The sequence below is a fragment of the Chelonoidis abingdonii genome, chromosome 23 (genome assembly GCF_003597395.2).
Source record: "Chelonoidis abingdonii isolate Lonesome George chromosome 23, CheloAbing_2.0, whole genome shotgun sequence".
Taxonomy (NCBI): Eukaryota; Metazoa; Chordata; order Testudines; family Testudinidae; genus Chelonoidis; species Chelonoidis abingdonii.
Window position 1 is genome coordinate 7,052,023 of NC_133791.1, and position 22,969 is coordinate 7,074,991.

Sequence of the window (22,969 nt, forward strand, 5' to 3'; positions counted from 1 at the left end):
AGAGGCACTATCATTTTAGCACAGAGTCACCGCACTGTGTCCCCTCATAGGCCACATTGGCCACTTGCTCGGAGTCCAAGGGCTGCCTCTAAGATCGCTGCTCTGGGGGATGCAGGTACGTGATCCAAGCAGCCAGGGGAACTCCAAGGCAAGGCCCAGGCAGGTTTATTCTACGGTGCCACATGTGAAGGGGATAAAAGCTCAGGAGGAATTTCGTTCTACAGCTTTCGGATACTGGGGAATTCTCTGAGGTTTGCCCCAGCTGATCTCACACCCGGCGTGACACACACTGTGCATGGACGCTGCACCCAGGCTGCAACTGTTATAAAACAGCCACAGAATGGGTCCTGCCTCAGAAGAGCACAAGGTGCTGCTGCGTGTCTCTGGGTGGCTCGGAGCAAGCACAGCGTTTGCTGCGCAGCAATGCTCTGGGACAGGTAGCAGCCCCGCAGCTGTGTCCAGCCACCAGGCAGGCCAGCCGGCAAGAAACTTGGAGAGGTGCCCATGTAGAACAGGAGGGAAGCCACCAGCACCAGTGGTTTCCTCTGTTACTCGTGCTTAGTGTGAGGGAGGGAGGGAGGCCCCAGCTTTTGACCAGGGAAGTGAGAATCACTGAAGCAATTTGTTTTACCCGCAAACACCATAACCTCTGCACAGGCCTGTCCGTCACCCCTCCACCCAGCAGGGCATGCAGCCAAACCGCAGCACGCGCAGGAGTTTTCCTCCCGGAGACATGGCCCAACAACCAATGGGAGTCTGCACGTGCCCATGAGCCTGCTCTGACCCCTCCCAGCTCCACTCACACCCCTGGCAGTGGGATGGGGTCCCGGGGTGCATTCACACCAGGGGACGCCTGGGGCAAGACGTGACTGAGCTGCAGCTGAGAGATCCACACTGCCAGGGAACACCCCTCGGCACAGCCGGCAGGCACGGCTATTCCCGGGCTGCCCACAGGGCCTGGCTGCTGGCTTTCACAGGGGCTCCAATGGCAAACAGAGGGGGTTGACTTTGGTGCTCTCAGGAGAAAGGCCACAGACTATCAGCAAGGCAATGGCTTTGCGGCAAGGGGGATCCTTTAATGTGGCAGCTTCTTCAGCCTGCTTTAAAAGACATTTATTTCTGGTGTTCTGTAAAAGTATAAAATTGAGAGGGCAGGCCTGGGCAGCTCCTATCTCTGCACGGCTGGCACCACTGGGCGCCCATCTCCAGCACGTGATTCCACCCACACGGCTGGCCAACCAACTCTCCAGTGGGATTCCCCGCCACCCTCCCCACGCACACCAGTCTGCAGCTTCTCAGACAGCCGTCCCCGTGGGGAGAGGCAGCCGTTGGCTTTTGCCGGCCTCCTTGCTCGGCTCTGTGCCCTCCGCTTTCAGCCACTCCATCTTCTGCTTGTGCTGCTGCACCGCGTCGGCCACGCGGGCGTCGATCATGGCCTCGGTCAGGACGCCGTCCTCGGACGCATAGGCTGCGGCCTGCAGAGGGGAAGAGAGGGCCAGCTGGTTAGAAACGGAAGGCCCTGGCTTCCTTCCTCCCGACAATGCTCATCACCTTGGTCCCTGAGCACCCTGGTACTGGGCTTTGTCTGTCCTGCTAGCCACCAGTACAACTGCCCCAGGGCAAACCGGCAAAGCTGCTATCGGCACGGCTTCCTGAAACCAGGGTAAGATTCACTGGGCTAAAACCAGTTTGGTCTGTCTGCCGTAGAGGTTTGCACTGGGATAGCTGCACCTGGGGGCAGAAATCAGGGCAAATCCCCATCGTGGACAAGGCTGTGGCTAATTTCCACCTTAGAATGATCAGAGGCAGCAAGTCTGGTGTCACCTGGATTTGCAGGAGGGTCAGCGAGCTGCCCTGAAGCTCTCAGCCCTCACTTGAAGAGCTGGCATCACGTGCAGAGAGACCTTCCTTCCCGTTCGACGGGAGTTTGAATTAAATCAGAGTTAACATCAGACAGACCTTCCCCCTCTTTGCCTCCAGCGCTGGAGCAGCCTCACTAAAAATCCCTTTCCTTGTTCGGGTTTCCCTTGCTTCATCCTGGTGATATTGTAACCCTAATAGTTCTCCAGTTAGCCACAGGGCAGACAAGCCCACCACTTCTCATGCAGCAAACAGTAACGGCACCACACTGTAGCTTTTTGGTGGTAAAAGAAAAAAAACAACAAAAAAAACATAAAATGCTGCCAGGGCTTCTCTCCACATCATAAAGCAGCAGAGCAAAAGACAGACGCTATTTCACTCACAAATGCCGCCTTTTATTTAAAAAAAAAGTGTTTCCACTGCAAATCATTGCAACAGGAAAAAAATTAAAGCACTCCTCTTTTTGGGGAGGGGAAGCTAACTACTCACACAGCCTCTTACAAAATGCTACAGATGCAAAAAAACTGACACACAAAAGATTAGCCCAAAATGTAAGTCTGGTTATAAACCATATTGATCTCCCCGCTCCAGTAGGAACAGGGGGCTCCAGACAGCTTGAGCCTCAGAACTGAGACACAAATTATCACATGGTAACAGCCATGCTTCATCTATTGCTAATGAAAAGGTGCCAGACTGACCGCCCGAGAGACCGAAAACTTGTTTGCCCACAGATAAGGTGCGGCATGACCCTGCAAGGCCCCCCACCCTGGCCAATGTACTCCAGCTGCTGAGCTGAAGGGACAACACCAGTGGACTCAAGCCACACACACGCTAATTCCGATTCATAAAAGCACGACGTGCCATGGAAACATATGTCCCCCCTGCAGTTTTTATGCGAATACAAAATCGGATTAAACAGTTCTGTGCATGAAAGGCTGGGCAGGAGCTGAACTCACTTCCTAACAGTTTGCTCCTTCCCGGTCTGGTGCTGGTGGCTTTTGAAGTTGCTAACAGACCAGCCATTTGCCTTGTGTCCTGGCACAATGTCTTGTGTCACTTTGTCCTTACCACCCAGGAGATCTCAGTAGCACTCCTGGTGTGATTGTGTGGGGGTGGATGGGCTGACACATGGAGCAGGGAGGGTGGCCACACTGTTTCCTCTGTGCTACTCAAACTGGAGCGCCTCACCTTCCGTGCTAATTGCAATTGTGCCCCAGCCTCCACTCCCTTCTCCTGGGCCTTGATCCTGCAAAATCCTGACAGCACCCTCCACTCCCCGGGTGCCAATGGGAATGAGGGTGCTTGGCACCGTGCAGGATGGATCCCCTAGCTCATCTCCTCCCCAACGCTGGGAACAGTCCCAGACTCCTTACCACATGCCCGCTTCTCCTGACCCACTTTGTGCAAACTCAGCCAGCCCTGCTCGCCACCTGCCAGCACTGGTCCCCCGGCAGTCTGGCAGAGGGGCTTCCCCACAGATCCCAGGTGTCTGGCTGAATTAGAGTAGAAGCTCTTCAAGGCAGAGGCCGCGTCTTGCATATAAAAAGCATCACGCACAAGCACCTGGGTCCATAAATCATTAAAAGAGAGTCCAAAACTGAGGCTGCCAGGCAACAAGGTTTGCAGCATTTACGATCCAGCAGCCTATGAAATGTAACACAATGGTCTCTAGCTCCTCCAGGCTGTTATACAGGCAGACAGTAAACTAAGCCAAGAGGGAGATGCTGCACAGCACTGTACCAGCAGAGTAAGAGGATGGCCTATAGGGGGAGGCTTCACCTGTTCACGTGATTCACACCTCCCCATTACAGCAGGATTGGAAATGTTCTCTCCTAATCACAAGGTGCAAGGTTCCCAACTTGGTCCTTGCCCCCTTCCCACCTACCTCTGCCCCTCTTCTTCCGCAGACAGCTGGACAACTAGCAAGTGGAGGAAGGCTGATCTGGCCACAGCATGGCATTCCACTGGACATGCAGACAGCAGTGTCCGATTCCCAGAGGCTGCATCATCCTCTCATGTCCCCACCCCGGAGACACTGGGGTGTAACCTTGCAAATTTCTGCACTTGCCCTGGGCAAAGATTTTGTGGCAAGCAAGTTAACAATTTATCACCATCACCTTTGCAAAGGTGGGCACAGAGAGTTGAGGCAGGAGCCGGGAAGTCTGCACGACAGCTTTGCTTGGCTGCTGCAGGTCACACCCAGGGAAAGCCAAGACCACAGGGGAAGGTGAACCTTCCCAGCGCAAAGAGAGAGCAGGCACAGAGCAGAAGTGTATGGCTTTTTGACTGCAATGGGCATCTGAGCACAGGCTTCCCCTCACAAAAGCCAAGGGGACACCCCACTCTTATCCCTCCCTAAAGACACAGACCTGGAATGGGAAGCTGATTTAAGTGCGGTCAGGACACCCCTGCCTACCTACCTTCCTCCTCCTCCTGAGTAGCTGCTTGATCAGGCGCTGCTTTGCAGCCCAGCTCTCAAGCCCCAAGCTGTAGCTACTTAAAGCCTAGAGAGTGATGGGTTGGGGTAGGCAAGAGAGCTGACTGCTCACAGGAGGGTGGAGGCTGAGCGCAAGAGCCTGAGCAGGCCCATGGCAGAGCAGTTCAGCTCGCTCGCTGGTCACCTCTTCAGTAATGTTTTAGTTAAGTCCAGAAGGAAGATTCCTGCCCCCTGGGGAAGTGCGGGGGGCTGCCGATTGGAGCAGAGGGCTGGAAATTAGGACTGCTCCATTCTCTGGCCTCGAAGTTGCTGATGCACCTGGGATAAGTCTGTCCAACCTCTCTGCCGCTCATTTCCCCACCTTGGCGCAAGGGTAAATTCCCAGCTCACGGAGGCGTTTGCTAACTTTAAGGTGCACAAACTGCTTCAAGGCGCGTGGCTGAGAAATGCTGCAGGAGGTGAGGAAAGGACACCTGCCGGGGCTGCCACACACTTGTCCTCCACATTCAAGCACTTAAGCCAGGCAGGGAGGCTGCGCAGTGACACATTCTGCAGCACGCTGGCAAGGGAGCCCTTGCATCACTTACTGACCAGCCCGCCCCCATGAATGCTCATTATAAAGTGACAGGAGCCTTGGCGGCCCCTTCTCCCCCAGCACCTGCTGTGGTGAAAAGGCTGGTTTGAACATCCTTTCTTCATGGCTGGGTAGCCCTTCTCGGGATGCATCCAGCCTGCCAGGGCTGCACTCCCAAATCTGCCTGTTTTCCCCCAGGGCAGCCCCGCAGTCGGGAAGATTCGGCATTTTAAAATGGGGTAAGCACTTCCCTGTGATGTGCGTATGCACCTGTGGTGAATAGACAGGAGGCGTTCGCTTCTTCTCCGCCACTGCAGAGCCCATCAATTCCATTGTGAAAGCTTCAGCAATGCTGTGCAGTTCACGCTCTGTTGATTTTCTCAATGGACTTTCTATAAATAGAAAGCCCAGGGCCCTAGCTATCAAGAAAGCAAATGGGGAAGCAGCTATCCCTGTTGAGAGAAGCTTAAAGCAGCCCCACGCTTCATTTAGATTCAGACTTCGCTCTTCTGGGCGGACATATTTTAACCCATTTTCTCTAACGCAACTTTGCAAGCTTGAGAAAGTGGACCCAGAAACGGACCAATTCTAAGGCAAAATTAAATAATTTTGGAGCTTGGTGAGGGAGCACAGCATAAATCCCTTCAGAATTATCTCACCGATTCTCCCAAAGCCCCTCTTCAAGGAGGAGACTGTCACACTCAGCTGACAAGCTCTGATCTGTACGGCCTGGGTTGTGTTTACCAGAGATGGTGCAGCGTAGGACAGCCTGCCCCGTAACAATCTCACCTTGAACACCCTTCAGCTCAAAGCACTTCACAAACATTAATTCTCACGCCACCCAGTGAGGCAGAGATTCTATAGATGAGATGTGGACGGGGTAAGGTTACACAACTCTGTGGCAGAGAAGGGAACAGAATTCAGGAATACTGACGATAGCTCCCCTATTTCTAACTCTTGGGCAACTCTACCAATGGGACAGAACCAGGATTCCTGGGATTCTCTTACAGTGAGGTTCCGAGAATCTTCCCTAGGTTAGCGGATGGGGGCCGTACCAATGAAAACTCACTTCATTTGCTGGTATTCCAGAGCAACAAGAGCAGCCATATATCAATGAGTTTCAGTTCAAGATGTACGACTCAGGAGCTTAGATAGTACAGGAAATATTTTGGAAGAAAAGATGATCAATACTGGAAGAAAATTTAATCTTTTGCCGTTAACAGTAAGGGCCAGCTATGGAGAAGGGAAAGCCCCCGGGGCAAAGGGGAAGTCAGACAGACAGTCGTCCGTAAAAGAGGGCCTAAGCCCGAATCTGGATTTCTAGCATGCAGACTGTTAGCCGCACACTGGACAGCGGTGTAGTTTTCTAGTGCTGAAGACTAGATATGCTTACTTTCTGCACCTTAACATTTATGCATGAATCACAGAACTGGAAGGGACCTCGAGAGGTCATTTAGTCCAGTCCCCTGCACTCACGGCAGGACTAAGTATTATCTAGACCATCCCTGACAGGTGTTTGTCTAACCTGTTCTTAAAAATCCCCAACAATGGAGATTCCACCATCTACCTAGGCAATTTATTCCAGTGCTTAACCACGCTGACAGTTAGGAAGTTTTTCTTAATGTCCAACCTAAACCTCCCTTGCTGCAATTTAAGCCCATTACATCTTGTCCTATCCTCAGAGGTTAAGAACAACATTTCTCCCTCCTCCTCGTAACAAACCTTTTATGTACTTGAAAACTTATGTCCCCTCTCAGTCTTCTCTTCTCCACACTAAGCAAACCCAATTTTTTCAATCTTCTCTCACAGGTCATATCTTCTAGACCGTTAATCATTTTTGTTGCTCTTCTCTGGATTTTCTCTAGTTTGTCCACATCTTCCCTGAAATGTGGCGCCCGCAACTAGACACAATACTCCAGTCGAGGCTTAATCAGCATCTTAAAACAAGTCTTGGCAAACTAAGCCAAACGAAGAATAATTGACCATGACCCACAAGTTGGTTTGCACTAGAGGATCAGTTTTAAATCTAGTGTGATTAAGTACAATGGGATTAAAACTGTATTAGCTGTAACAACTATCCCGATCCTTATTTAGGCAGGATGGTAGAGTCAGGGGCAATGCTGTTCATACAGCATATGAATACATATTAATGTGAGGTACTGGAGGCTAAGTGACACAGTGGCTCTGTGCACCAGCCTTTCACTCCTACCAACCCTCATTCACCTTCCTATTGGTACAGAAGCAAAGTTTGATAATTTTTTACCCTAGTGCCTGGCTGGATGTTCATCCACAGCACAGAACCACAACAAGAGCTTGGTATGACTGGTAACCCCCAGACTAGAGGATCATCATTGCAGAGCTTAAGAACCCTAGTGATGGACCAGGACCCCAGCAAAGCGGGGGCAGATTGGTGGTGGTGTGGTTGCAGGCTGAGATCAAGGTACATCAGCAGAGCCGAGGGGTCCCTGGACCCAGTGGTGCCCTGGCAGATCTGTGGCATTGGACAAGCAGGAGTCTCGGCAGCTCATGAAGAGATGAGCACGTGTAGGGATGAAGGAGCGCACATGTATGGAGGAAGAGCGTGGGTTGGTGCAATTTATGCTGCAGTAACACAAACCCTGCATAGCACCCGCGTGCTGTAACCCAGCAGATCAAACCCTTCGCTTGTGACCATCCGTTTCACTCAAACGCCTTTTTGACAATGTTTTAATAGATGGGTTCTCTGCTTGCCTTTCTCCCAGGGATACTGCTGAATTGGAGGGTGGGGGAGAGAAAAAAATCAGACAGCTGATAGTACTGTGTCTGGCGTTTCATGGGTGATTTGATCAGGTTCAACTGGGTGGAAATCAGAATGGAAATCAGATGCAGCATGGCTCTGGCCTGCTTTGAGTAGGCAGAGGACAGATCTCCTGGAACGCAGCAGCATTGTGTTGCTCAAGCCTGCCATTTCACTCCTGCAGCATTCGGTGCTCCTGCCAGACACTATGCGTGGTTTTGTTTGGTTTGAGACACATGTAAGGAGATTTAACGATTACAGTCAGCAAGACTGCAAACGACTGTTGGAGAAAAAGCTAATTAAGAAAATAGATACATGAATCGGAGACAAATTAAGTGACGGGCATGTTGCAATTACGCCTGCTCTTTGGGGATTAGCTTAGAGTCACGGCGAGGGCATAATACAAAATAGCCCAAAACAAAAGACAGATGAAATGCTTCCATTGAGCATTGTGCTCTGGCATTCATAACTGACAATTTTTACTGGGGCTTTGTGCTATAATCTTCATTGGAATAGGTAAATTTTACTCTTATTTTAAATTTAATAGTCTTTAGGCATATTAGATTTTGGGAGTTGTTCTGATGAGCCCATCTTGAGAAGACTTGGAAGCTTAAATACCTATAATTGCTTCAAGGCTGCTTCCAGGACTTAAGGAGCACCTGGCTCACTGCATCTGCTGTTTCCCAGCTTTAAGGCGTAGCTGTGACTAGAAAACCAGGACTAATAATGACATCACCACATCGGCTTTGTTCATAAATTTGCCCTAACTGTTAGCAGTTAGCTCAGTTCTCCCATCCACCCCTCCCACTCCCTTCTAGCAATGTTGGGTTCACAGTGCTATCAATCACAACCTCTAAAGATTCTGGACCCCCACCCTAGTGATCCTGTGGCTGCATGAAGCAGCTGGCTGCATTCTAGGTTTTACACTGTTGCAGCACCTAAGTGCCTCAGACTGGGGGGTTAATAGAAGATTGTTACATGAGCTTCTGGAGTAAAGCTAATCACAGATGACTAAGATAAAGATGCTGTTTTGGGGAGTTATTTTCTGACCATAGCCACATATTTGTTGGTTTTGTTTGGTACAGTAGGTCCCGCATCTCCCCCCTTAACCTTGCGTATGCAGCACATTCTGTAACGAAGAATTTGGCGATGAAGGGATTAGTATGAGCAACTATGCAAGGGTATTATGGGCTGCAATGTCACCAAACATTAGAGACCTCCCTAAATGGACTGGCTTAAGGGTGTTTAATTTCTACTACGTTAGGTTGAACCACCAGGGAAAGGGAAATGCAGTCAAGGAACAGACTGTCCACAAAGGGCAGGCAAGAGAGAGTTTGGGAGCTGACATCTTATTTAGATGCAGTGGTCTGGGCTAGGTAATTTTAGCTGCATGATGGAAACTTGATTTATTATTGTGTGTCAATATAGTACACAAAGCTTGTGGGAAAGGGCATTATCCCAGCCTCGACTCGCCATCCACCATAGACTCCTCCAAGGCTGATATCGATCTACAATACTCAGACCATCCCAAAAGATCTGCTAGGTTTAGAAGACCTCCCTTTAATTAAAAACCGCTTTGGGTACAACAACAAACAACAGGCACTGATAGAGTGGTTTTTATCCATGGATCTCAAGTGTCGTATCCAAAGACAGGTTAAGCAAAAACAGAAAAAAATTAAGTAACTATCCAATGTACGTCAGTGGCGGAGCCTGAAATAAACACTTTTGTAAGGCACAACCCTCGCCTATGATAAATTGTGGCATGAAAGCCTTTTTTACGCACACACACACACTCTCTCTCTCTCTCTGAGTTGAAAGCTCCTGAAATCAATGCTCATGTGGGGTGGGGGTGGGGGGGTAGAGGGCTAGGAATCAAGGAGAAAAAGTTCAGTGCAAGAATCCCAGTCCTCGACACAGCTCTGCCAACGCACCATACCCAGACCTCTCTTCTCAAGAGACTTAAGTCTGGTCAACTTGGTAGAGATTTCGCAATGTGCACTAGGATTTTGTGAATTAGTGACCCAATCCCTGCCGCGACTGTCATCTTCACCAGAAAGACTGGGGCTTTAACTCATGCTGCCATTTATCCGTAGGACAGTCTGGACCACATTTCTCTAAATGCTACGCAGCGTTTGTACACAAATAGTTTATATCCTGCTTATTTCTCCTCCCCTTGAATCTCAGCAACCCTCGGATTTTCCAAATGCCTTGTCTGCAGATACGAATTTAACTGCTGTCATTTTGCATGACTGCTTGTTTTGTTTCAATAGCGCTATTGCCGGAATGTACATTTTACAGATGTAATTAGGATAATGGCACTAAGGAAACCAAGGTACTCTACCTTCCCTCCCTTGGTATGCTAGTTCAAGATCACTTCAAGAATAAATGATGGATGCAGAGGTCATTCCTGGGGATTACTAAAAGCTGGGAGAGTTGATGGCTTCATGAAAAGCTGAAGGCCATTAACTGCAGTCATTCATTACAGGAAATGCCTGGTCCCAAGCCGCTTCACCTGTGTTAATAGGATGGGTTTATATATATTTTTTTAAGTCAAGTAAATTTAAGAAACCTGACGCAATGAAAGGTTTGCTGTGTCTCTCCAGAACACTAAGACTTCTCCAAGACAGCTCTAGACAAGGGCTGTAAGTCTAGACTTGAGATTTCACAGTAGGTGGGCAGCAGCCCATGTCGCTGCCCTGAGAAAACTAAGTGTGAACAAGAAAACTTGCCATTTCCTGGGTGAGCGTGTGCTGCTTTCAAGCAGAGAAAATGGGGTCTAGCAGATACGGCACAGGTCTGGGACCCAGAAAATATGGGATCTATTCCCAGCTCTGCCACTGCTGTGACAGTCTCTTCCCATCCTTTGTCTGTGGAGACTGTAAATTCCTCAGGAACTGTCTATGTACAGCACCTAGCGCCATGGGGCCTCCAATCTCAGTTAGACACCACTGCAATATACATAAAAACTCACAGGTTGCTGTCCACCAGTTGCTAAATCCCATGTACAGACAAGACTTGAGAACTGAACTTACTAAGCTTCCTGATCAGAAAACTAACAGCCATAATCCAAACCACTTAAGACTGCTGGATAGGTATCTGCCCCTTCAAATAATAAGCCAACCACTTCTAGACTTGCACACATTCCTTCTTTACTAGAAAAGCACTGTCATCATAGCCAAGGTCTCAGCTTTCACTGTATTCTGTAACCATGTGAGAGCTGGCACACAGCAGGAATGAAGCATTCACCCCAGCAAATTGATTTATTGAATCCCAACAGACAGACAAAATGAAGGAAGAAGACTGTCAACAGCACTCCTGAGCAGTTGCCCCTGAGTCCAGATAATGTGTACAGCAATTCGAGTGGATCAGAAATGCTATCCGCCAGTTGAAAGGCAGCAGGAACAAGTGGATCTCAGCAGGAGTGAATTGCACATGAACTTCGCAAGTGTCTGTGCAGTTGCTAAAAAGGTGGATTCTAAAAGCAATGTGTTGTAGCAGTGTAGAGAAAGTTGACTTTAGAAGGTTGCAACCGGCTTATAGGATTCGGAGTATTATGATGAATTTTGTATTACCACAGCGCCTAGAAGTCCTAGTTACGCAGCAGGACCCCAATGCGCTAGGTGCTGTACAAATGGTTGGGAACTTGACACTACTGGCTTTCTTCTTTAAACAAAAAACCCAGTAAAAGTGCTCTCACCAATCACACGGGCAAGACAGGATAACTATAGCTCTGAACAATTACTACCAGCATAGTGATTGTGTTTATTTTTCCCCATGCAGACACACGTGTGCGTGGAAGTAAAGAGGTTTCCTTTCTTTAGATTTGGGGATTAGTGGAGGGATAACTTTTAGTGCTCACGAAGAGGCTGAAATACCTGTTGAGACAGTGTAACATGAGGCTGTGGAAGTGCCCCCTCCCCCCCCAATTCCAGCCAGATGAAATGTTCCAGATACTGCACTTGTGGGTCTCCTAAGCCAAAACGGACACGTGTGCTGAATGATGCCGATTCTGTATAAGGGCTTCTGAAATACAGCAGTTCACTAGGATAAGACTAGCTGCTTCCTGGCTTGTTTGAGTTACTCCTCCCAGGTCCAGTGTGGATCTGGTATTGTTCCGTGTATGAACAGTTCGCTTTCACCTTCCTCCTCTACCTGCACAAAAAATGCTTCAGCAGCTGTTCATGGAAGGAACAATTGTTTTTTGGGTTTACCAGTAGAATAGCAAACAGACTTGTCATCTCTTCCCCTAGCACAAACTATTATGGAACACCCCCCCAGTTCCAGCTCAAGCCCTCTCCCCTTTTTACTAAACACGGAGTTGGCTCATAGAAGTCCTAATATCCCAGTGCTGCAGCAGCTTTGCAAAATTTAACTCCCAGGGCAAGAAAGTGTTTGCTAGGTGAATAAAATACCATTCATTGCGCGAAGGGCATGCAAGTACACTGCGTGCCAGAGAGGCTTGCAAGACCATTGTGCATGTACAGGCAGCCCATCTAAAACAATGACCTTTAATCCACTTGGTAGACAGTGGAGACGAGAGTGTGAAATTCTACTTGAGGAGCTGATTTGCAGCCAAGGGGAAAAGAGAAGGCTGTAACTGTGGCTGCTACACTTCAGCCTTTAATCTTGTAAAGAAAGCCTAGCTGAGGCATTGCATAAGGCTTCCTAAGAGCACACTACACATGACTTCACAAAAAGACTCTGAAGCCCTTTTTAACTGAATGACCAACTACAGGCACTGATCACACATTTTTCAGGGGGAGGGGGAAAAATTCTTGAGTGATTTAGAAGTTACTAGCTCTGAAGAAAGCTGCTTGGCAGCTAATGAAGTAATCCCAACACCTGGCTTCCACATATAATTTATTATTGAGTGCTCTGACTGATCTGAGTTGAAACCAATTGCCGAGAGCGGGCAGTTGTGGTGATGTGTAAGAAAGTGATGGTGTTCTCAAATACGTCTCTCCCTACATGGCTGGCTGATGATCATCTGAGGCAATATGCAGTAAAGAATGCAAGCCGGAACGCTCTCCAGCCAACAGTGTTATGTCTGCAAAGCATCTTCTGTCTCTAAACCGCTCACTGGTCCATAACCAGGATTCTATATACTCTGCAGCGTGACGGCCGCGGAACTGGCTGCTGAATCAACCCCTTGCTGCAAAACTGGGCGTCACAATCTCAGCTTTAGTTTAAAAAAAAAATTTCCAGCCCTTGTGGTTTGAGAAGCCAGCCCTAAAAATAAGCACAAAAAACTCTAGATATCTTGAAACAACAGTTTGGGGAGGTGTGAACTGCCCTCTTCATATCAATGGGGCTTTCCTTCTGAAGTCTAATGACAACGACTTACCATTGCAGAATTATAAAGCTGATGTGCTGGTCCCTCAACCTGGATCAACTCTCATGCCTTTCTGGGTGCCAAAAATCCCAACCTATCTCCTGCTCACTTGCCAAACCACTTCTAGCTTACCCTCTGCTTCCACCCACACACTTCTCCAGTGCAGTTCTGCATTGTCAGTACAAAAGTCTCCAGGGAGATCAAAAACTGCAAGTGCAGGGATAGCAAAAAATAAATTGATTTACTATCACAACAGACACAGGATACTGCACTGATGGTATTTATCTTCATACTTAAAGCCTTCAAAATCTCAATACTTCATTCAAACGCAGCTCACACAGGTGCAGCCTGCTGCAGAGTGCTGCAAAACCCAGCGTTCTTGCTACAAAACTTGGGCCTGGTTTGTCATGAAGTACATGAACTGGGCCCTTATCCAAAACTGCCAGCAATCAAGACAAGAGTCAAACTTTTTGGCGGAATAAACCATGTAATTCCACTGCCCCTGTCTCTCAAGTAGACATATTCTGCTAAGCAAGGAAACTGACAAACTAGATTTGATCTGGTTTTTAATACTACTCTGATTTTAAAACCATTCACTGAGTTGTAACATCATTTAGAACCTCACCTCCTCTTTATGGGAAAGGGAGAGCAGGTGACCCAACTGTCAGAAGATCATCTTTTTAAACTCAAAGCTGCACTTTCCAGTGCTAGAGATGGAAGTCCAGAAGAGTTGTGTATATGTTAGAAAACTAACTGTACCCAAGTGTGATATGGCTCAATTTTTAACCAATGGTTTCTGCGGACAGGACAATTGACCACCAAAGTTTGTTTCTTTGATTTCATTTGGTCTGCTCACAATGTCTGAGTTTTCTGAGGAAAACACACACACTCCATGGCTTAAACTCAATCAAAGGAACAACCTTTTGATGAACTTTATACATGCCACAAAAGCCAAGGGCTCTTGACTTGCAATAAGTTCAGTTTAGGTTTGCAATATTTTGGAGTCTAACAAAGTGCACAGACTTTTGATGGAAAGTGTTAAGACACATTTTGAAGTTTACATCATTAACGGTTTAAAATGCATTGGTTTGACCCGTGAATTTCTCACTAGTCCAACTCATTAATCTGGAAAGAAGCTTTTGCAGGTACAGCATGAAATTCTTTTTCAAACACCTTGTGAAATTATAGCTGAGGCATGTCAGAAAGTAAAAGGCAAAAATTCTGCTGACGTCTTTTTTTCAGGATGTAGAATCAGCCATAAGCTTCCACTGACCTGCCCAGCTATCCCATGTATATACGTGCTGAGGCTGATTTTCAAAGCTGGGTGCACAAATGCTAGTTACAATTACTGCATTTGCCTCCACAAATTGGGTATCTGGGCATGAAGATGGACAGCAGCTGTGCATGTGAATATGCAATTTATATGTACAATTGTAGGAATTGTGAGCGCCACTCTAAACATGCAATTATGTTCACTTCTGAAAAATCAGGCTCCCCATGTCCACCACTGAGCTCATTAACATGAAGCCATAACGCACAGAGCTACACATTCCAGCTAATTTCTAAGGAACACGCTGCTGAAAGGAAAGTTAATTCAATGTTTGACTTCTGAGTTGAACTACCAGATGTTTCCTGGTAGCAGCCATAACATACAACAATATCATGGGTAACAAGTCTTCTGGAAGCTTCCTACAGTGGAATTGCAGAAGAGCTCTGCTATGGAGAAGATGCTTCATTTGATATTTTAAAAGATTAAGGAGCAGAACAGAGTAAGTAGAATCCTGGACAGAGAGCAGAATACGTAATTGCTCCGATTGCCACAGAACAAAAGGCAGGACTTGGGAAATCTACAGCTGTAAGATCCAGGAGATTGGGAAGGTGATATGCGGTCAGAGAGATGAGACACATAAGACTAACGTCATTAAAGATTAGTTATGTTTGCATCAATTAATTAGGAGCCAAGTGTTACCACATTTCAAGGAGAAAAAAGGGACACTTTGTATACACTTTATTTCTTCACAGCAATGTGAAATTGTAGCAGCGGCCAACTATTGACAAATTAACCTAGTACACCACTGGTTTGCAGCTCCCACAGTGATCCAATCAGCCAGCTTTGGGAACTCTCTTTTATGGGGGATTTCTCCAAAGAGAATGGAAAGTGACATAGGACCAGTGAAGCTAGAGCTAATAGCTTGTAACCCAGCCATGTGCCCAAATCCAGGCACTGGGGGCACGTCTGGGAGACAAAATAGCTTCAATTAGAATGGCAGCATCAGGTCGATCAGCAGGCTCCACACTCCAATCTTATTAAGTAAATTGCCAGTTTACTGCAAATTGTTATTCACTCAGTAGAAATGATCACACAGCCATTTCTGTACAAAGCCATTTCTGGTAATTTGCGAGGGGTTTGCAGGGAGATGAGTGTTATTCCTTTCAAGTACAACAACAGCCGCATCTTGCAGCTTTGCTGGTCTCCCCAGCAGCAGGAAGGTGGCAGGTGTGGGATTCTGCAGCACACGGTGTGAGTGCAAGAGGGCTCAAGTTATGTTGTCCACTAGCTATTCTATAGATTCTCTTGCGGCCTCCCAAACCCCTGAGCATCTGATCAGACATACTGAAATCTAATGCTCTATGGTACCCTTTTGTTCACATACAGTACGCTCCTCTGAATTTCCATCATTAACACCACAATATAACTTGTGTTGGAAAGTCTAGCTTGAGCTTAGCAATGCTGCATTATCCCTACACTCAGTTCTGCTCCCAAGAGCTGTCTGTATGAATTATTTCCAAAGGCACGAGGCTGAAGAGATGCATTGAGGGTTAAATAAAAGCCAACTGCACAGATTGGTGTAACTCCATTGAAGCGATGTAGATTTACATCAGTCTGGCTCATTCCACATCTAGCTTATTTCCTTTTAAAATAAAACCGATAAGAGGAAGTTGTGAAGAGAGAAGGATGTGTTAATTTCAGTTGCTTTTTTGCCAAGCTATCAGAAAAATAATTTTGAGACATGAGCTTTTGCAGGCAGACTGCTTCATCTGTGAATTTTAGCAATTCTGATGTTAGACTATATTCTGAGCCACGGTTAATATATTGGGAAGAATAAGCTCCTGATCTCTGGCCCCACAAGCCGGCAGTATAATTCTGGGAAGATTTCCCAGGAGATGGTCAAAAGCCCATTAGGCTGAGCAAGGGTTTGATCTCTGCCTCCAAGCCACAGAGAAGCAGGAAAACCCAGTATGAGAATTGCTGGATATAGACTGAGTAAAGGACAGAATGAAGGGTTAAGTGAGAGAAGAGATTTATTCCCTGACTCCCAAGATTAGGTTTCATACCTGATTCCTCAAGTACAATAATAAATAAATACACCTTGTACAGTGTTTTTCCATCAGTAGGACTCAAAGGACTTCACAGTGGAGGTTGGGATCATTATCTCCACTTCACAGATGGCAAAACAGACAGAGAAGTGAAGTGAAGTGACTTGCCGCAGGGCACCCAGCAGGCCAGTTGCAGAATAGAACCCAAGTCTCCTGAGCCCCAGTCCTGTGCTCTGGCCACTAGGCCACAAATCCTAAACCCCTAGCAGAACGGTTTAGCCAGCAGGCCTGCACTGTTCATGAAGATAGAGAGGAAGAACCTGGGAGCTGCAAGACCTGGGCAGGTCACTGTCTCTGTGCCCCAGTTCCCCCGCCCCCGGTATGATAAGCACAATACTTGCCTCATTTACGCATGCTATTACTCAACTTGTGGCTGCAAACAGCAATTGTGTACAGATTAGACATGCAATGATACACTTGAAGGCTATAAATTTGGTCTGGAAAGTTTAAAAAAAAAAAATAAAAAAAAATCAAACCCTCTCTTTTTAGGAGTTACTATAAAAATGTGTTGGCCCTATTATAAGAGTGAGCACAGGCTGACAATACCTTTATTGGAAACAGTGACACTTTGACTAATTTCTCTAACCTAAAATTACAAGATTTCCTCTTGCCATAAAATTAAAATGGTTTTCAAGTCCACCACATTTTATTCCAAAAGAGCTGTTAGCAAACATCTGCTCTTTCAGGTTAATTTCAAGGTAAATGCCCTTCAAACCGACAGGAAGATAGATCAGGTGATCGTAAGCTTATCCCAATATACAACTCAATCAACACACCTCTAGATTCTTCTTACATGGAAAGGAATGCAAATGTCCTACTAGAAAATAAAAATTAAGTTTTATTTGTATTCCAGCACTAAAAGAAATATGACAATTTTATAACAGCTCAGCGCTTTCATTTTCATCTGTGTCATGACACACATGGATAATAAAATGATTTATCGTCTGCTCTAACATCTTTTAAGAATAATTTTATACCAAGATTTCCTATTAACTTGAAATATTGTTAGAAATTAAATCCCACATGTTTCATGCAAAACAAATAATCTATTTGGAAACAATTCTGCTTCAATATTTATTACATTTCCTTTCCTTCTGTTTTAAATATGCAGGGAGGACAGGAACACGTAGGTGTAACTGGTTTTATTTTCCCTGATGCTTATTCTCAATCCAAAATCATTCATTGATTTCTCAATTTGCACACTATGCAATACCAGGAGATTAGGACTTCAGCACAAGAAGATATTCTTAAGAGCAAAGACCCTGCTTTCATGTAAGGATATCTTTAGCAACAGAAAAAAAAACAGAACATAAAAGCTATGTAAATGGCATTATTTCTGGTATATATTATTAATTTCCACCAGGCCATAAGCATGCATTTGCTTTAAAGATGCATAAAATGTACCCATAACCTTTTACAATGTAAGTGAACAACTATTCATGTGGCGTTAGCAGGCAAGATAAGAATGCAAGAATGGCCACAGTGGGACAGACCAAAGGTCCATCTAGCTCAGTATCCTATCTTCTGACAGTGGCCAATGCCAGGTGCCCCAGAGGGAATAAACAGAACAGGGAATCATCAAGTGATCCATCCTCAGTCTCCCATTCCCAGCTTCTGGCAAACAAAGGCTAAGAAAGCCATCTCTGCCCATTGTGGCTAACAGCCATTGATGGACCTATCCTGGATGAACTTATCTAGCTCTTTTTGGAACTATGTGTAACTTTCAGGGAAGTTGTATAACTCTTCTTTAGTAACTTTAAAGCTGTACATGGCATATTGACTATTAAAAGGCCAAACTCTGCTCTCGGCCATAACATTGTAAATTCTGAGTTCTCTATTGAGGTGTAAATCCATCATGACTTCAATTACCGTGCAGAATTTAGCTAGAGGAATCTGTTCAATCGTCTATACTTCAGTGTAATCCCGAGGCATCACAGGCTTCTTTTTATTATCAGTAACAGCCACAGCAATACAGCTCAGCAGCAAGAGACCAACGCTACACAGGAAAACACCCAGTTCCAATCTCTATTCCAGCAGCTCAGTAACATTTATTTATGCAGAAATCAGCAGGTGTGTATTTTGTGCTCTGCTTTGGGGCACCTGCTGTAAAAAAGCAACAGACTTTCTGCTCTGACTACTGTAATTTACACTCAGCAGAAGGTCAGGGGCGCTGCTTATGTGCAACAGGCTCTATGCCATCATCCTGGCATATGCCACTGTGGCTGCTGAAGAATTACGTTTTAATGAGAAAAGCAGTTCTGCAAGGCTTCCTTTCATGAACGCAAAGCGAGAAGAGGGCATCAAACTGAAGCCAAACCACTGTGGGGTTGTTCTTTTCTTCAGCCACAGATGTAACCCACGTCATAGCTCTGATGGAGGGAAAGGGGAGAAGGTAACGTGGCTGGCATATGTGCTTTGTGTGGGTCTGTATTCTAAAGTGTGTCTCAGGATCAGTTCTGGTTCCAGGCTAAGAAGTGCTCTGAAGAAGGTAAGAGGAGGAGTTTTATTCCTGACTAAATGAACAGGCCATCATAATACAAAGAGGTCTCACCAGAGTAGCAAACAATCTAGCTAGCACTAACACATGACATAGTACTTGGGTCTCAAATACCCCACCTTCCGGAAACACTGATCAAGACTTGAGCTTCCAGCCCACATCCACAGGGAGCACCAATGAAAAATGCACCAGCAGTGCCTCACCACAGGTTCCCAACTTTCCCGCTTGACTGAAGCGGAGAAAAATGTTAGATAACCCTCAGCTGTAAGCTTGGCGTGTGGGAGAGCACAGCCACATCATACGAGACCACTTCAGAGCGTGCCATCTTTCTGTCACTACTTTGGGTGGATCCCCAGACCCCATAAGCAGAGCTGACCAGGAAGGCAGTGCTCTGCTGGATGCCAGGAAGCACAACTGGGGTCCGAGGGAGGGGCCACAATCCACAAAGCACTTCGCTGTCTTTGTGAGCAACAGAAAACAGACAGCAGAGCTACTTTTCACATGTCAAAAATCCAGACACATGCCCAGCCCCCACTACCTGGACTCTCACGCCCCGAGGCAAGAATGTCAGAATAAGCCACCATCACTTGCCTGATAGCTGCTTATGAACTAGATATTTTCACATTTTTAACAGTGACGTAGAAATCCACTAGCAGAGACCAAAGCTGTCTTCCCAGCACGTCTTTCTGTTCTGTTCAATATGCTTCTTGTACGACACCCCAGATCCTGGATAACCACCAGCCCTCTGTACAGCATCTCAATGATCTCATATTTGGGCTCAAAGTTGCCTGAATACTGCAGTATTTGCTTTGCTTTCAGAACAGCTACCAAACATGAGGCTGATAGTTTTCAGACTCTGCCTGCTCTGTCTTGGGGACCTGTTTCCTGACTGCTGTAAGGGGTGTAATTCCAGTGAAGTCTTTGTATCTGCTTCTACCAGGTCTGAATCTGGCCCCTCAATATTTGGGTGGTTTGTCATCCCTGACAAACCTCTTCATCCACCTCTACTGAGGCCAGAGTCTGGCCAGACTTGCATCTTCGGGCCTGACTCTGCTCTGTATGGAGGGCCGTCTGGAGATCTGCCCTTTTTGCTCCCTGCCTTTGCAAGTGTGGCACTGCTCTTCTCAGCTCAGTGATCATTTATCACCATGCTGTGGTAGCCTTCCTTACTGAGCCAGCTTTCTGCAAGTCAGATATCGATAAACCAATTGCAGGGCACCCAGAACGAAGCAAGAGGGATTAAAATGTCACAAGGAAATGCAAAAGCTGACAGGCTATTGAGGTGGGAATGGCTTATTGTAAGTGTCCCCTCTGCAACTGCTGTGCAGTGTGCCGGGTACTGGCGGACTGATGCCATCCATCCCAGAGCTGGCTGCATTTCAGCCATGCTGTCTGAGTGTAGTTTGTGAAGTTCTGTGTGAAAGGCAGGATTTGAGATTTCACTAGCACAAATGTAAAACTGCCATCAGCTGATTGCTCGAGCATGGACTTGGGCTGAAAAGCCACCCAAGAACGCCAGTCATCAACTCCTAGCTTACCTGCCATGCCACAGCAAGTTGGGAGATCTCTCGGCCAGACATGCCCTCTGTCAGCTTGGCAATCTCAGAACACTTTTTCCCGTAGTCAAACTGGGCCAGCTTTAGACGCCTAAAGGTCAGAAGCACAAGGATTAGTTTCCATGTAGTAACATCAGGAGAGAAAAAAAATGGATGGTGGGATTCTGAAAAGTGCTCGTGTCCATTTAAGTCAATGGAAACAGAGTTAGGTCAGTGCAGGAGCCATTCACGTGCATGCATGCATGGGGGTGCTTGTGTGTCCAAAAAGGAGGGGATCAGGAATAGCACATGGACTAATCCTAGCCACGGCCATCTGTGTTGGGCTCCCAAAGGCAACGTGAGACTTCTGGCTTGATTTAGACTCCTGCCAAGAATCTTAATTAGGCCACGGGCATCCTGAACCGAGGGAGTGGAGTCCCAGCAAAGGGGCCAGGAACTGGCTGAAAACAAGGGAGAGGTGGCTGCTGCACTGGTCAACAATCAATACTCAAGCATTTTTATCTCCCAGCAGCAGCTCTGTTTTGGAAATTAGGAAACAAAGGCTCAAACTGCCCCCCCCAGCGAACACTTGATTGTCACAGCTTGTCTTCAGCTCTTCTCTCATTAATTAGCGTCCCCTCTCTTGCTGGCAAAATTTCCACTTCTCTTCATGAGGTCTAAGCCAAATGTTCCAGCGTTTCATAAGCAATAAGAAAAAAGGGGGGTTTGCCATGAGGCTGAATCTCTCTAGCCCATTTGTGGGCTGGGTGCCGGAAGGACAAAAGACAGCTCAATACAAAGCGCTCAGAGGACTGGGAATCAAGATACCTGGGTTCTACCCCCAGCTCTGCCACTGGCCTCCTGTGTGAGTGACTGTCTCCAAGCCCCAGTTTACCCCAGTCGGTAGCATGCTGACTCTCAACCCCATGACGGCGGTAAGAAGGGTGAAGAGGGGAGATTCTCAGAGGAACTGCTAGGAATAAGACATTGTGTAACTATCAGACGCTGAACGAGGAGTTTTCTGGAAGCAAGTTATATTCTAGGAGCAAGGCGTGCAAACTGCAATATGGGTATTTCGCATTAGGGAGTCTGCAGCTCACTATTCCCCCTGCAACTCTCAGAAGTGGATAAAGACAAAAACCCCACAGTTTAATGAAATATAAATGTTTGGCTAGCAAACGAAGACTGGAATCAACTTCTTAAGATAGCAGAGGGCACACTCGAAATAAGTCAATGCCTAGGAAATATCTCTTCTGCCTTCACTTTGCCCCATTTCCCCCTTCTATAATTATCTCCTGATTGTAGTCACCAACAAGAGAAGCTTATTCTGGGAGGAAAATAGGGAGAAGAACTGACAGATTGGGATATGCCCCAAGCCCACCAAAACTTGAAGTTATATCTTCTCGGCCTGATTTTAATATGCCTTGCGTGTCACTAAGAGCAAGTGATACTGCCAAAAATGAACTCAACAGGAGTGAGACTTGGGCATCCGTTATTATCATAGCACCTATATGTCCCAGTCATGGACCTCGTGCTAGGCGCTGTACAAACAAAACAAAATGATGATCCTACAACCCAAGTCTAAGACAAGACACAACCGATGGCTACAGACAGACAGTGGAGTACAAGGAAATGATGAGGCAATACTGGTCAGCATTTTCCCCAGTTGTGTCTGCACATCAGCAGCCTAATCACTGTCTCCAGGGTATGTGACCCGTCCCTTACCCCAATTCTTTTCAAGAGCAGGGGACACTCTTGAATGATGGCAAAGGAAGCTTAATGGTCATTACGCAGCACAAACACTGCTGAAGCCCAGAGGAATCCACCTTCAGACTAACAGACACAACTGGCTGGGAAGAGGGCTTTGGTCTCCAGTGACGATAATCAAGGAAGAGCTTTTCTGTGACAAGGACAAAACCTTCAATGACTCCACTGCTCTGAGGATGGGATACTTACTGTTTCCCCTCTGTGGCAGGCTTCAAGACGTGCTTATCAAAATACATCCTCACCAGACGCTCCCGCTCTTGTAGCTGCGGTAGATCAAAGTTCACCATTTCATCAATTCGGTCGTTGATGGCCCAGTCAAACTGCTCCGGCTGGTTACTTGCTAAAACAAGCATAAACCTGGCAGGAGGGTTGGGGGGAAGGGAGAAGAGAGGAGGTGAGATCAGCCAGAAAGACACACATGGATGCAGATCCAATACGATGACTCATGACTGCTATGGCCCAGAGATCTGCACACCACACAGAGCCCACGTGCGGTAATATTTCTTCCTCAAGCTCCCCAAGCTCATCTTCTCCCACTATCTAATGCTCCAGGGAAGGTCTACTCGCAATGCAGAAAGTGGCATTGGCATTGCTACCACAGCGATGAACGTGGGCTGGAAAGCGGCTTGTCACATCAGCACAGAAGCAGCTGGCTGGAGCAAGAGACCTCCCCCAAGATCACCACCAATATCTCCCATACGAGCCAATGCAAGAGACAGGCCCAGGTCTGGCAAGGGGACAGATTCCATCACACCTGAAAGCTCTTACCCTCTAGCAGCAGTCTAGTGGCTTCAATGAAACAAGCTGGGGGGG

The 22,969-nt window shown here is 46.9% G+C and overlaps 1 protein-coding gene across 1 annotated transcript in view; it reads right to left on the bottom strand.

Moving 5' to 3' along the window:
- Positions 1 to 1,097: 1,097 nt before the first annotated feature.
- ATAD3A (ATPase family AAA domain containing 3A) overlaps positions 1,098 to 22,969 on the bottom strand; it is a 60,661-nt gene continuing 38,789 nt past the window's right edge. Inside the window, exons 14-16 of the mRNA XM_032780028.2 lie at positions 22,346 to 22,513; positions 20,393 to 20,501; positions 1,098 to 1,475 (exon numbers count right to left, since the gene is read on the bottom strand). Coding sequence (XP_032635919.1) covers positions 1,296 to 1,475; positions 20,393 to 20,501; positions 22,346 to 22,513 — 457 coding nt within the window. The 3' untranslated portion in view covers positions 1,098 to 1,295. The remainder of the gene's footprint in view (positions 1,476 to 20,392; positions 20,502 to 22,345; positions 22,514 to 22,969) is intronic.